Genomic DNA, 15,546 nt, shown 5'->3' with positions numbered 1-15,546 from the left:
AATAGTCATCATCATCATCATTACCTACCTATTTTAAAGTTTTGACAACCCTGACATTTGTTGCTTTTCACCCCATTAGGCGTTACAAGTCACCCCATCTTCCGGGTGACGAGAAACGACACACATTTTGGCAATTTTTGCTTTGTTTAAGGAAAATATAAAGTCAAAGTCAAAATATCTTTATTCAATTTAGGCTATAACAAGCACTTATGAATGTCAAAAAAAATCTACCACCAATCTAACATCATCTATATAAGGTTTAAAACCATTTGATAGTATAAAAGAAGATGGGACTCGGAAATTTCATTCAATTCTACTGCTCTCATGTGCTTCCATCTCAATGAAAAAGTGACCTAAAGTTCAGAATTATTTCTATCCACCCCGTTTTACGGTATTTAAACTAATTGAATTGGCCACTTGAATTACTAATTCATGAATTAAAGGATAATATCGGCAATTTTACGTGATAAACCTAATTTAGGCAATTTACCACCGCACTTATGTTATCTCAGTTGGTATTTAAGGTACATACCTACTTACATTAAATGACTGCAGAAAACTTAACAAGGTATTATAGCAGGATACTTTGTTGGCGGATTTGCCTATTTGCAAATTAAGTGACATGGAATGTCAGCTAAGACATTGCCACCTGTTAAGATAATATGCAAAAAACTTGGACTGGATTTTATAAGTGGAGCAAACAAATTTGAATGAGTCATAAATGTAATTAACAACGTTAGAAGTAGCCCTTCGAGCGATATAATCAGTAGGCAGTTCAAATTAGCGCTTGTTGAACGCAAATTGCCTTAAACACTATAGGTACAGAATTAATATTACTTACTAAAGCCACAGTGTAAGAAACTAAAGCTCTCGTGAACATGATTAAAAATTAAAACTTAAACGTGTGCTCAACGAAATCTAAAAACAAAGTAATACAGCAAGGGATTAAGATTTTTGGTTGGTTGACCTGATTTTCCAATAGTGTTGAGTGGACACTTCTGGTGCGTAAATCTAAAGAAAAAGGTGCGGGTTGGATTCCCGTCTAGCGATCCGAAAAACATTTTGTTTGTAAATAAAAACATTTAATAACACTTTTTGAGCCATTTCCGAGACACGGGGATATATTTATACAATTATTAATTACATTTGCACATTCAACATCAGAGATATCAAACAAAGATGCCATGGTGCCTGAAAATTATGAACTATCTAAAGGGTCTGGCTGGCCACTGCACACTGGCGCAGCGTCGTAACGTGAAACGGCACGACACCTGAAGGGCTACTACGAAACTCGAAGTTCGTGTCGTGCGGTCCCTCTGACACTTATACTATTTAATACGAGAGCGAAAGGGACAGCACGACACGAACTTCGAGTTTCGTAGTAGTAGTAGTCCTTGCTGAGTGCGGCACGTTGCCATTACGGCGCGCCACTAGATACAAACTAGGTATAAATAGGGCGTGTCAAGTGCTCGGCATCATAACCGCCCTGTTGTTTTACCTACGATACGGCGGCGGCGCCGTGTGGGGGTGATGTGACCAAACCCTAACGCACGTACGTTAGTACTTTTATATATTCTGTGCCTAACGGTTTTAGGGGAGACCGATTATGTATTTCTGATGTCGACTAAAACCATGATAAATAATTAGCAGACTTTTAGTGCCGTTGTTGCTGACCATCACTGATCGTAATTTTTTTGTTCTCAGGTTCGAGAGTACCTTTCAACACCCTGACAGGCGCTATTGATGGAAATACTGTCTATGGTGTAACTGAGAAATTCGCAAGGTAGGTATCATTTAAGAATTCGCCACTGCCTCTGTTTGATAATACCTAAAGTAATATAAAAGCCTGCCCATTGAAGTGGCAATGGGCAGGCGACATCGCTCGAAGAACAGATAACCGTTGGGGGAGAAAAGTCCTCGAGTGGCGACCACGAACCGGAAGTCGCAGCGTTGGCAGGCCTCCCACCAGGTGGACTGACGACATCGTGAGAGTAGCGGGAAACCGGTGGATGCAGGTGGCGAGTTGTCATTCATTGTGTCGTTCTAAGGGGGAAGCCTTTGTCCAGCAGTGGACGTCTTCGGGCTGATGATGATGATGAAAGTAATATAGAAAGGCGAGAAAACCTAATCGTTGGAGTTAATTTCAAATGTAATTTCGCACATGAATCCCGAAAAACACAAAGATGCGTCTATTGCTTCTGCTTAATTGTCACCTTCTTATACTAAAACGCATCGCTGCATCTGCTCGAAAATGCATTAAATACCTACGATGTAAACACATGTTACACATCAGTCTAAAACCCAAGTAGACATAAACTTGATCCAATATTGTTTAAAAACAGAAAGCTACGTACCGGCTATGGTGGTCTTTTGCGCATGAACCCCGTCTTCAAAGAATACGGATTGAAGGACTTGTTGCCGCTGAAACTGGATATCCCAGATGAGGGCTGCACAAGGCCGAACAAGAACATGTACTGCTTCGAAGCTGGTAAGTGACTTAAGTAAATATGATTGCAAAAAAATAAAGAGCTTTGTAAAATTAAAACAGGAAAAAAAACAGGGTTAAAAATTGAGAGATTCCACTTTTTTCCAGAAGTCCATTAAAACTGAATTGAAACAGGGTGGAACTTATTCGCTGCAAATCTCATGTTGACATTTCACACGTCTGACAAAGAAATCAGTGTGAAATTGATTGTGAAAAGGTTCCACATGTACGTCATTCAATTTGCTCATCGTACTTAATGGCGGTTCAGCGGTGATCTGTCCTTTGCAAACTCTGCCACTGCTAACTAAAACCAGCATTCCTGAAATCAATTCAGCATCACCCTTCATTCCTCAGGTGAAATCCGAGTGAACGAGCAGTTAGTTTTAACCGTGATGCACACCCTTATGGCTCGTGAACACAACCGCGTGGCCAAGGCCCTGGCGGAAGTCAACCCTCACTGGGACGACGAGACCCTCTACCAAGAGGCGCGCCGCATCAACATCGCTGAGATTCAGCACATCACTTACAATGAGTTCTTGCCTATACTCCTCGGTAAAGATGTCATGGAAAAATTCGGATTGGTTCTTGAGAAAGAAGTGAGTATAAAAATCAAATATCCAACTGTCTGGAACATATAACCGTGCAATGCGGAAAACTTCAGCTGGTCTGCTACGAGTAGGTTAGTCTAGTCACCATTTTTGTAATAAAAAAATGCGGATCAATTTTAATGTAAAGTATTTCAACTTCTTTTCTTTAGGGCTACTGGGAAGGATATGACAATACCGTAAACCCTGACGTGATCGACGCGTTCGCATCCGCCGCGTATCGATTTGGACATTCATTGCTGCCCACTGCTGTAGAAAGATGGTCAAAGGCTCACAAATTCATTGGTAAGCAAACTGTGCATTACCCAATAATTACAATTTCATGATGTCGATTTATACATTTTATTATTTAATACATTTACAATCGTTTACAGCTTCCAAGAGACTGTCCGATTTGATCCGTAGACCATACGATCTGTACAGAGCTGGCGTCCTCGATGAATACGTAATGGGACTGATGAACCAAGTAGCCCAGGCTATGGACGACTCTATCACCCAGGAAGTCACAAACCACCTCTTCAAAAAGGTCGGCGCTCGCTTCGGAATGGACTTGGTATCCTTCAACATGCAAAGAGGCCGTGAATTCGGTATTCCCGGATATATGGAGTTCAGAAAGTTCTGTGGACTCTCCGGAGCCGATAGTTTCCAGGATCTGTTTGGATCTATGCCTAATAGCACTGTGCGCAAATATGAATCTATTTTTGAGCACCCAGTGGATGTGGATCTGTGGTCCGGAGGAGTGTCAGAAAGGCCGCTGCCAGGTTCGATGTTGGGACCTACTTTCGCTTGTGTAATCGCTACCCAATTCTCATACTCCAGGCGAGGTGACAGATTTTGGTAAGTTATTCGTTCTTTAAACTATGGAAGTATTTATATATAGCCTCTAATTACTGTTTATTTGACTGTTTCTTGCTCCTATAGGTTTGAGTTGCCGAACCAGCCATCATCATTCACGCCAGAACAGCTCGCGGAGATCAGAAAAGCGCGGTTAGCTCGAGTCATCTGTGACAACACGGACATCATTGACACAGTTCAGCTCTACCCTATGGTCTTGCCGGATCACGAACTGTAAGTTTAGCTGAACAACTGAACTACCCTTGTTTAAGTAATCCTGTGGGATCGGCAAATAATTCTTTAGTAAACATAATAATTCTAAGGGTCTGTTTCACCCTTCTAATATTATGTGCCAACAGACAGTATATGATGCCGTCTCTTTTTATTCGAATAAAATGTACAGAAACGGCATAACATAACATAATTAGCAAGAAATATCAGAGAGTGGTGAAACAGGTCCTTTTTTTTAACAAATTCTTTACTTAATCCTTGGGGCTTGTTTCACCAGGCCCTGTTATTTCTCTGTCTTAAAACGAGCATTAAACCCTGCTGCTTCCCGCTATTAGGTAGGTACCTAATTCAATTAAGCACTTTTGAGTAACCATTTTGGAACACTACAAAAATCTAAATTTATAGGTATTAAGTTTTGGGCTGATTAAAAAATATATATTGTTTCAGAAATCCCCGAGTGCCATGCAGAAGTGGCATCATCCCGTCAATGGACTTCACGAAGTGGGCGGAGCCGGCGCCCTTCGCGGGCGCTGCCAAGCAGTTTGTGAGTAGCTTCTCGTTCGATCGCTTCCTGGGCAAGAAGTAGGCACCACACCGCACTAAGTATTATTAATTAGAATAGAACTGGGCATTTAACTCGTATTGGCAACAAGTTGACTTGCAATCAGACTTGAACTAGGTATTTTAGGCAGCTTATGCTTATATTATATCTTCGCTTGGTCGTTAAACCACTATAGCGATGGCGTCAAAACTTTTGTTGTTGATTATTTTTGTAAAAGCGAAAACTTAAGAAAACAATACTTAATATCTTAATTATACCTTCTTGCTTTTGATTTCTTCGTATGTTACCAAATTTGATTTAACGATACCTAGATTAGGTACACTTGGTACGTATAATTTAACAGTCATATTACAATTACATTACTAAGTTGCCAAGATGAATTAAATGTTCAAATTGAAATAGTCATCACACCAGTCTGTAATTAAGTAGATGCCTACAATCAAGTTTGCAATATTTAGTCAAAACAAAACGAGTCTGATTCCTAAGGGCCTACGCTAGCTGACGCGGTTTGCACGGAGCGGGTGGACGGGACGCCTTTTGAAAAATAGTATGAACAGCACGTTCCGTGCACCCGCGCCAGCTAACGTCGGCCCTAAGAGATTTGTAAAGAACCTGACGCGTAACTATACAATTTCATGTTCTTGAGCAGTGTACTGCCAAAATACATAACATTCGTTTATGTTAATCAAATTTTGGTACCTGTTTGGTTATTTGTAACCTCCTTATTCATAAAGTTAACATACTCGTATTATAACAGTAGTTAGCTTGATTATATCTCTAACTTTGCTAGAAAAATATATCACAGTCTGGTCTGTTAACTTTTGTGAGTAAGGGGTGGATGTTTATGGTAATTTAAATAAAAACAATAAGGAAGGATTCTAAAACTGGTACAAATATTTTTTTATGTCGAAAAATGACCATTATTTCACTTGACAACAGAATCCCCTTATGGTTCGATAAAGTTAAATTCGTTAATAGTATACAGATGTCATTGTAACATATTGTAACATTGTGTGAAAGACTTTGCTACCACACACTAACGAAGGCTTTTTCCGACCATCAGGTACTTTGATATTCTACGAATGCTCATTCTGAAATGAATTTATTTATACGTAGATTAGTACTTGTACAAAATTAATTAAGAAATGGCGTAAAGCCAAATGCTTGTTTGCCATATTTTTATAGCTAAAATATAGCACTTGTCATATATTTACTGTAGAGTTTGAATTGTGTAGAAATGTGAAATGATTCATCGGGGTTGATCAACTTTGTCAGAGAGTAAATTGAGTACTAAGTCAGTTTTCATTTCATGTCATGACTGTGGTTCGCTGCTATTTTAAATACATCGTGATATATGTCTTAACCCTAACAACTCGTGTTAAACTCGTATTTAAATAAAAATTCGCCGGTATGACACATGTAATTAATATAATATTGGCACTATTTGTATAATGTTGTAGAGGTTGATACTATAGTATCTCCAAACATATGGTACAGACCTTCTCTATTATTATGTTATGTTTTATAAATATATATTTATGCATTTTCCATTTTCCTAAGTCAAATTACTTTCTGTGATTTTTGCACTATCTTGAGTTAGCATGTATCACCTCTTACCATATAAGTAGATAACTTTAGATAGTTTTTAAGGTATTATAAGTATTAGTAGAATTCTTGCCTGCTTGACATATATTTAATGAAACCGTCTTCCTCACGTGTTGGTAAGCTTCACTTTAAGAAAAAACACGATTTGATTTCGCTATAGATAAAAAAAAATCGCCAACGTTGGCTCTTCGCTTCTAATCGATACAGTCCATTTGAAAATGCAGTGGTTAAGAAGCCCGGTTTTATCCTACTCTTACGCATTGCTCATTACGCATACTTAAGAGTGCAAATGACTTATTTGACGCGTTTATTTCTATCATTTTTGGACAGCGTCGAATTGAGCATAATATTGCACCAAAATTTTACCAACCTGTGAGAAAAGGTAGAGTTGTTAGACCAAAATTAAATTCACAAGTACCTACCACGTAAAATAGTCTGTATCGCACACTAGCACAGTAATTCGTAGTTTTTTAGAATTTGTTATTTCTTATTTATTAGAAATAGTAGCGATGTAATTGGTGTAAACGAATGCATGCAGATAATGTATTATTTTGTAAATAAAAGTAATAAAATTTGAAAATGTCAATGAACTTCAATTTGTTTTACTGACCTTAAAATTTGTTATTGTTCAACCTGTAAGTATACTCAATAGACTATAAAATTATATTATTTGTTATTTTAATTTAAACTTGCATCTCTTTGTTACCAATCATTTATACGGTTTTTAATGTTTACAGATAACTGAAGCATTTATTTCCCCGCAAGAAGATAATAATTCTACAAGTAACACTACGGTTAAAGAAGCTGACGTAGTTACACCAGAACCACAAGACACCGATAATAAAGACGATAAAAGTACGACACTCAATTTAAATGCAACAACTATCGACTGTGTCGAAAATAATAAAACTCTAAATGAAGAAGCTCAAAACTGCTCTGAAACAAATGAAAATATAACGGAAATTAATGAAATTAAAGATAAAGATTCGGTTATGCAATACGTATTCGCCAAAAATAATGAAGTTATACCCCAGAAAATCAGTGGACACATAAGAAATAGTCTTAAAAGAAGACGACGATCTGTAGACCTTCAAGCAGATAATATAAAAAGCAATAGTGCTCCTGAAATAGTAAACTATGAAACAAAACATTCAACTAGAGATAGAGAAATAGCGTTACCTTTATTAGAACGTAATAGTCACATTAAAAATTCTGATTTGGCTGATTTTAATATTGAAACATTACATGAACCAATGAGAGAAATAATAAAAGAGTTAAATAATAACAAAAATGCAGAAAACCATGACAGGTTAGATAAACCAATAATTGTTGAAGAAAACAGCAGCGAAAGCAAAGAGAGGGATGAAAAGATAGGTAAAAGAACAAAACCAGAAATAGACGAAAGAAGTAATGAAGCTAGTGAAAGAGATGATGATGATAGCAAGGAAAGAACAAATGATTCGTACGAACATCGGCCTGACAATATTCATGAAACTCATGAAAATGAAGATCTGAAATCACCACCCAAAAATTACAACAGCCAAGAAAGCCAAGAAAGTGGGGAGAGGAGTGACGAAAAAGATGATAAGTCAAAATATATTGAATCTCGTGGTAGAAACATCGAAAGCGGTGAAGATGAAAATGATTCAAACGATCGGGAATCAGCACCTCGACAAAAATACTTTAACAATGATCCCAAGGAAGTTGAAATAAAAACAGACTACCATCCTCAAAAAAGTCGTGATGACTCCAGTGAAGATAATGAAAAACCGCGAGATAATATTAAACAACTCAATTTCGATGAATCCGATAAAGATGTTCCGAAAAGCATTCGTGATGTTGATTTAAGTGATTTCAGTTACGAAAGAATTCAGGTCAATGATAAAGGTGAAGTAGAGCCCGCTAAAGATACACATGATAATGAGGATAATGAACCCCTAGATGAACAAGTTAATAAGAGTGAAACCAACGACAAAAATCCACGTTCTGATTATATAGAGAAAAAAAATAACGGAGAAATTAAACCTGTAGTCGAAATAAACACAGAAAGCAGTAATAGTAATGAATTTAGTGATGAAAGTGAAGAAACTAATCAACCTGAGAAGGCTGATTTGAATTCAGAAGACAAAAGCCTTGAAACTCTATTAGGCGTGAAGGAAAGCGAAGACGATAAGAGCGGGGAAACCAATGAAAAAATCATTGCAAAGAATGAAGAACCAACAGATGGTAATGTTAAGCAACAATTCGAGCGTATCCCATTGAACTATAAACACGATAAGAAACCGGTAACCGGTAGCACCGATCACGATCAACAAAAAGAAAACACGAAGAGCAATAACGAAGCTCCAGCTGAAGGAACATTAGAGACTTTATTGCCGAAGGAACATCGTTATGACGAGAATCTGCATTTGAAATTTGATGATGTTAATATAAAACTGCCAGAAATTAAATTACCTGAGGACATTTTATCATACGCTTACGAAAACCCTTATTCTAGTGATAGAAAAGTTAAAAATAAACAAAACGACAAAGAAAGATTCTACCACTACAGCGACGAACACAGTGATGAAAATCCGTTGAAACATGTTTCTCAGTACGATGACGACCGAGGTTATTACAACTATGATGCACCTAAACGAAAACAGAACTATAAAAAGAAACAGAAGAAAAACAGTGAAGAGGACGACGATGACCACGAGGATTTATACGAGAAATTTGTACGTGAAAGGTTTGGACGGCGGGGCTCATTCGAAAAGAGGTCAGAGGCCCTGCGGAACGAAGTATTCAGGCCATCCAATCCCCAGCTAAGTGAAACCATCCATCAAATACTTAAAAAGTCTAAAAATATTGAAAAAGACGCTGAGAAAAGTGGGGATCCAAAAGCTGGTTACATGTGGACCCTGGAATACGGTGAAAACCTATAAGTGTAATAATCTTTTATCTATAAACCAAAGCCTCGTGTGTAAGTTAAATATATTTTGTAAGTAAAATTATTGCTGTTTGTAGTCATTAGAATTAGAATTATTAAAAGCACCAAGATTAATTAAAGAATTTAAAACTTTACTTTCATGATAATTTATTTTCAGTCCACTGTAAAATTGTAGTGATAATTGTATAGTGAATTGGATACGGAATTCCGTATCTGCTTCTTAGGGTTCCGTTGTCAAAATTTCAAATACGAAACCCTTAGTTTCGTCTTGTCGTTCTGTGTCTATCCTAAAGGCGCGGCCACATGCAGTCGCTCGACGCTCGTTTCCGGCGTCAAATCTGGTCACGAGGTAGGTAGGTAGGTATAGGAAGGTATTCGAAACTGTCATGTTAACGAAACTGACAAATGAAGATTCAATGAACTAAAAGAATTTCCTTGCTCACCCGCGACCTTACGATAGCTAAGCTTATGCAAAATATGCGTGTTGATGCAATTCCTCCACCTCCACACTGTAAGAACACACACAAATCACACAAACCCATCTATCACCACCACCACGCTACACTGACGCGTTTCAAACTCAACCAGAGCTATCTTCAGAGTAACACAACCGTACACCAAGCTACCAGTTGTTAGACTAACACACCACTTGGTTTGGTTGGTTTTGCTTTGGTTTGTTAGTCTAAGAACTGGTAGCTTGGTGTAAGGTTGTGTTACTTTGAAGATGAGCTCTGGTTGAGTTCGAAACGCGTCAGTGTAGCGTGGTGGTGGTGATAGATGGGTTTGTGTGATTTGTGTGTGTTCTTACAGTGTGGAGGTGGAGTAACTGCATCAACACGCATATTTTGCATAAGCTTAGCTATCGTAAGGTCGCGGGTGAGCAAGGAAATTCTTTTAGTTCATTGATATGGACCTCCGCAAAGTAACGCCTGATTCAATAAATTAAATGAAAATTCACCTGAGTAACGAAATCAGCTTCAATCACTAATTACTGGTTCGCTACAACCAAATGTCAAAATACCAAGTTCCTAGTACGCCGCATTGCCAAAACAGCAGGGCTACTACTTAACTCGAAACTCGAAGTTCGTATCGTGCGGTCCCTCTGACACTGACTCTGCAGATTACTTTCAAAATGTCAAAATTTTGAAATGACTGTTTTTCATAAATTTAGCGATGAATATAACTAAATTAATTATCAACTTGGATGAAATCATCAAATTTTATCTTCTTTCAAAAATCGATCGAAAATTTAGTACCTAGTCCAAATTTTAGATATTATGAGACAGAGTAACTTTGATCTTCGGGCCATTTAAAGGTATTTTTGAATTTTGGCAATGAATTACAAAAGTACCTACTTACCTAATAAATTTTCACCTTCAGTCTTAATAATAATTCGATATTTAAAGGAGTTGTTCGTTTTACCAATTATATGTTATCGGATGTAATGTGTAAAGTTAATGAGGGCTATCGCGAATGAATTCGCCGCTAGAGGCGCTAGTGTAGCGTGAGGTCTCCGAAATGTCAAATCTCATAGTTTTTGGGTGAGCTGCGCGGGTTTATTTATAATTAGAATAATTTTGTGAATATTTTGCAATATCTGAAATTAATTATGGCAAATATGCGTTCCGGGGCAATGAATGTCTGTGTTTTGAGACAGTTTTGTCTATCGGAAACCTTTGTCCTCCCTTTTTTCCGAACAAAACAGGGACTATGCAACACTGTGGCATGCTCGATATTTATATGGTACGGTTTTAAGGTGTATTAAATATGATTTTAATCTAAACTTTGTTTTCACGCCCGTAATAACAGACTTTCAAAACCACGCAACAGTGCGCCATCTAGTGAGACAAAAAACGATAGCCCTCATTATGACCTTTTTTTACACGCAAAATAAATGTACCTACCTATTTGAGATTTTTGACATTTTGGAACTAATCTGTTTCGACATTGCGACGTACCTACTAAGAACATGATTATGATATTTGGTTGTAGCGCCCAAGTTGCAACCCGTAAACTAAAATATTACTTAGGTATCTCATAGCAAATTTTTCAAAGAAGATTTAGAGCTAAAGGTTCCGAAGATCGTAAAAACCGTCCAAGTGCGAGTCGGACTCACGCAAATAGGGTTCCACGCAACTTTTTAGGTAAGTATGTCAAAATGATCTAAATATACGCTTTAACCATCTTTAACGGTCTTACCTACTTATTTATAAATATCCAGTACCTATCAGCAAAGCTCTACTTCTAAGCATTTACGAAGTTTGTGGTCATTTTAATCGACTTTGAAAGAAATGAGGGAATCCTATTACTTATAGGTACTCGTATTATCAATGCGAAAGTTCGTGCGTGAGCGTGTGTGTGTGTGTGTGTGTGTGTGTGTGTGTGTGTGTGTGTGTGTGTGTGTGTGTGTGTGTGTGTGTGTGTGTGTGTGTGTGTGTGTGTGTGTGTGTGTAGTATTACTTAAGTAGATAGCTGGACGTCCGGAATAACACATAGTCTTCTTTTAATGAGGGCTATCGTTTTTTGTCTTTGGGTAAGGCTCACAAGCGTTTTGCCCGCCCGTTCCAGTGTGTTATGAATATTGATGCATACGAACGATGGCCCGTTTCTACTAATATAAGGATGAATATTCACTTCAAATAAAAACTACATGTATCAGAAGTTGACGCAAATAGTTATTGTATGCATCAATATTCATAACACACTGGAACAGGCGGGCAACACGCTCGTGAGCCTTACCCCTTTCTAGATGGCGCCACTGTTGCGTGAGGTTTTTCAGTGTGGCGTAAAATATCGAGCAACCACAGTGTTGCGTAGTCCCGTTTTGTTCGGAAAAAAGGGAGGACAAGTTTCCGAAAGACAAAACTGTCTCAAAACTCAGACATTCCCCCGTAACGCATAATTGCCATAATTAATTTCAGGTAATGCAAAATATTTACAAAATTATTCTAATTATAAATGAACCCGTGTAGCTCACCCAAAAACTATGAGATTTGACGTTTCGGAGACCTCACGCTACACTAGCGCCTCGAATTCATACGCGATAGCCCTCATTCCGATATTCCCACGAGATAGGGATATAATCTTGAAATTTCAACCGCTGGGTTTAGAGTCATGAAGTTCATGAAGTTCTTAGCACAACCTAAAGATCACGATATAAATTTTGGGATTTCCTAGGGAAACTTTGTAAAATCCCGTCATTTCAATTGTAACTACCAGATCGAATAGTTGACGCGTGCGAAGCCGCGGGTAAACTCTAGTTTCAAATAAAACTGCGCTCCCTTGCTGGCGCGCCTGCAATAAAACAGTGCAATAAAGGATTTTCATACATTTTTTCTGCTCTAGAGCAGAAAAGTCCCGCTTTGTGCTGGCTATAAGCATAGTTGGAAAAAACAAATTTAATCGAATGACTGGTAGTAGGTCGTTATCGTTAGTGTAGCCTTTTTGTGTATTTTCAGTTAAACACGGTCAAATGAATTATAAAAACTGGATTCCGAGCACACTATACGACATCGCTTTCCAACCTGTCCAACCACAAAAAACAATTATTATTATAAAAGGAAACCAATTAGTTATGGCTCAATATGTCCATGAGATGTAAAAGAAATTAGTGAAAATCATAAATTCATAATGACTAATGAGTCACACCATTGAAGCTCGTGTAATTCGTCGAACTTCAGTGACATCGACGGGTGACACTCTTTCCCGGCCCGGATAACACCGACATGGAAATACCGACCCTGTTTTTTGTGTACCCGCCCATAGAAACTGACAGGAGCTTTTATGGGCGTGTACACGAAAAACAGGGTCGGTATTTCTATCCCGGTATTATCCGGGCCGGGTAAGAGTGTCACTCAGTGTGTGTCTCTTACCATCAGGAGACCCACCTGCTCGTTTCCAATCTTTTCAAATAAAAAAAAACCATCATTGTTCTTGCAGTTAACTACACAGCAGGTTTCGTGACGCATATTTATATATTTTTGCTTAGTAATGCACGAATACGTAAATTTCACTAGTAAAAAGTGACAGCTTGGCCGCCGAAAAGTTCCTTGTTTGGCCACGGCGCGCGCTGCGATCGATTCGTGGTGCCCCCACCTCCTACTTTGCACCCAGCCTAGGACCATTCTTATACTTGGTCCTAGCACCCAGCGAATTAAGTGTGTTAAGCATTATTTTTTTTACATTGTGACCTGTAGTATTGTACCACATTTTAAGCAAAATAAAGATATTGATTGACATATATATTGATTGATTGATATGGGTGTTGTGATACGAATAAAATATTTTTGAATTTGAATTGAAAATTAAAATATTCTTGCTAATAACTAATCAATAAATAAAAGGATCCTTTATCCCGAAAAAATTAGTCGTTCCCGAAGACCCTCGATAAAAAAAATCTTAGCGGACCACAATCAAGTTCATAGGTCAACGGAAACTTTAATTGCATTATATTTTAGCCCATTTGATGGGATAGGTCAATCATCATCAGCCAGAAGACGTTCACTGCTGAACAAAGGTCTCCCCCTTAGCCTCCTGAGACCTGACTTTTTTTAACAAACTTAGTGCTTAAGACCTAAACGTGGTTGACCTGCTTTGTTATTTTGGATGTTATTTTAAAATTCTTAGAATTCTATATTCGTACATTCGGCCGTTATTCTTAGTATTAATTGGTCCTTCATAAAGTACGCGAGGACTCAGAAGGTTAGAACGCCAAAATGAACAACAACTCGCCACTTGCATCCACCGGTTACCCGCAATGAGGGCTATCGCGTATAAATTCGCCACTAGAGGCGCTAGTATAGCGTGAGGTCTCCGAAATGTCAAATCTCATAGTTTTTGGGTGAGCTACGCGGGTTTATTTATAATTAGAATAATTTTGTGAAAATTTTGCAATATCTGAAATTAATTATAGCAAATATGCGTTCCGGGGCAATAAATGTCTGTGTTTTGAGACAGTTTTGTCTTTCGGAAACCTTTGTCCTCCCTTTTTTCCGAACAAAACGGGGACTATGCAACACTGTGGCATGCTCGATATTTTTATGGTACTGTTTTAAGGTGTATAAAATATGATTTTAATTTAAACTTTGTTTTCACGCCCCTAATAACAGACTTTGAAAGCCATACTTAAAAACCTCACGCAACAGTGCGCCATCTAGTGAGACAAAAAACGATCCGATAGCCCTCATTCTCACGACGTCTCAGTCCACCTAGTGGGAGGCCCGTCAACGCTTCGTCTTCCGGTTCGCGGTCGCCACTCGAGGACTTTTCTCCCCCAACGGTCCTTTGTTCTTCAAGTTTTTAGGGCCCACAACGCACTGGCATCGCGTAAAGCGCTGCGGGTGTCTATGGACAGTGATTATCACTTAACATCAGGTGACCCACTAGTTCGTTTGTCTGGCCTCTCTAACATAAAAAAGAAAAGAAAAGCGGTATGGCCCGCCCACTTCATTCAACTTGCATATTTTTACAGCTGTCGGTGACCTTAGTACTACGACGAATTTCCGTATTCCGGATTCTATCGCGCAAATAAACTCCAAGCATAGCTCTCTCCATAGCTCGTTGCGTGACTCTGAGCTTCTCCAAGAGGCCAACGGTCAGCAGGGCTACTACGAAACTAGAAACTTGAAGTTCGTATCGTACCGTCCCTCTCGCTCTCGTATTAAATAGTACCTATACTTAAGTGTCAGAGGGACCACACGACACGAACTTCGAGTTTCGAGTTTCGTAGTATCCCGGCAGGGTCCACCACGTCTCAGAGCCATAAGGGTATGCGCGCACGAGCATCTTTTGTCTCCGCGACTATTTTGTCTCTCACATCAAGTCTATGGGTTAGTATGGAAGTGCGCACACGTGACGCGACTACCCATAGACTTGATGTGAGAGACAAAATAGTCACGGAGACACAAGTTGCTCGTGCGCGCATACCCTTAACCCTAAGTCATCACCGGCAACACACAACTGATCGAAAACTAGTCTGCAGGCACTGTGGAATATTGGACAAGAAGACATCACGAAGTTCCCCGAACGCTGCCCATCCGAGTTAGATTCTTCGGGCGACCTCTTTGTCGAAGTTGGATCTGCCCAATTGGACAATCTGTCCAAGGTAAATATAGGGACAGATCAATGACCCCTTAAAAATATTTCAATAAAAAAAATCGCATAATTTCGTGGTAATAATAATAAAGCATGAAAAATCTGAACAACCGTATCAAAACATTACAACGCTTAAAATTGTAGCTCAAATAGCAGAAAGTCTTCTGTCACTGTCATGTCAAACTAGTGTACCATAGACGAC

The 15,546-nt window shown here is 38.6% G+C and overlaps 2 protein-coding genes across 2 annotated transcripts in view; both read left to right on the top strand.

The window, feature by feature from the left end:
- The window catches only part of cysu (peroxidase homolog), a 52,938-nt gene extending 46,026 nt beyond the window's left edge, over positions 1-6,912 (top strand). The window contains exons 8-14 of the mRNA XM_074096394.1: positions 1,705-1,783; positions 2,343-2,488; positions 2,840-3,081; positions 3,243-3,375; positions 3,465-3,927; positions 4,012-4,158; positions 4,603-6,912. Coding sequence (XP_073952495.1) covers positions 1,705-1,783; positions 2,343-2,488; positions 2,840-3,081; positions 3,243-3,375; positions 3,465-3,927; positions 4,012-4,158; positions 4,603-4,741 — 1,349 coding nt within the window. The 3' untranslated portion in view covers positions 4,742-6,912. The remainder of the gene's footprint in view (positions 1-1,704; positions 1,784-2,342; positions 2,489-2,839; positions 3,082-3,242; positions 3,376-3,464; positions 3,928-4,011; positions 4,159-4,602) is intronic.
- LOC141434433 (uncharacterized) lies at positions 5,267-9,343 on the top strand. The gene is made up of 2 exons (XM_074096853.1): positions 5,267-5,320; positions 7,060-9,343. Exons 1-2 carry the CDS (start codon positions 5,267-5,269, stop codon positions 9,244-9,246), a joined length of 2,241 nt encoding a protein of 746 aa, XP_073952954.1. The 3' UTR covers positions 9,247-9,343.
- Positions 9,344-15,546: the final 6,203 nt, after the last annotated feature.

This window comes from Choristoneura fumiferana, chromosome 13 (genome assembly GCF_025370935.1).
Source record: "Choristoneura fumiferana chromosome 13, NRCan_CFum_1, whole genome shotgun sequence".
In the NCBI taxonomy this organism is placed as follows: Eukaryota; Metazoa; Arthropoda; class Insecta; order Lepidoptera; family Tortricidae; genus Choristoneura; species Choristoneura fumiferana.
This window is presented reverse-complemented; position numbering and strand designations above follow the sequence as displayed.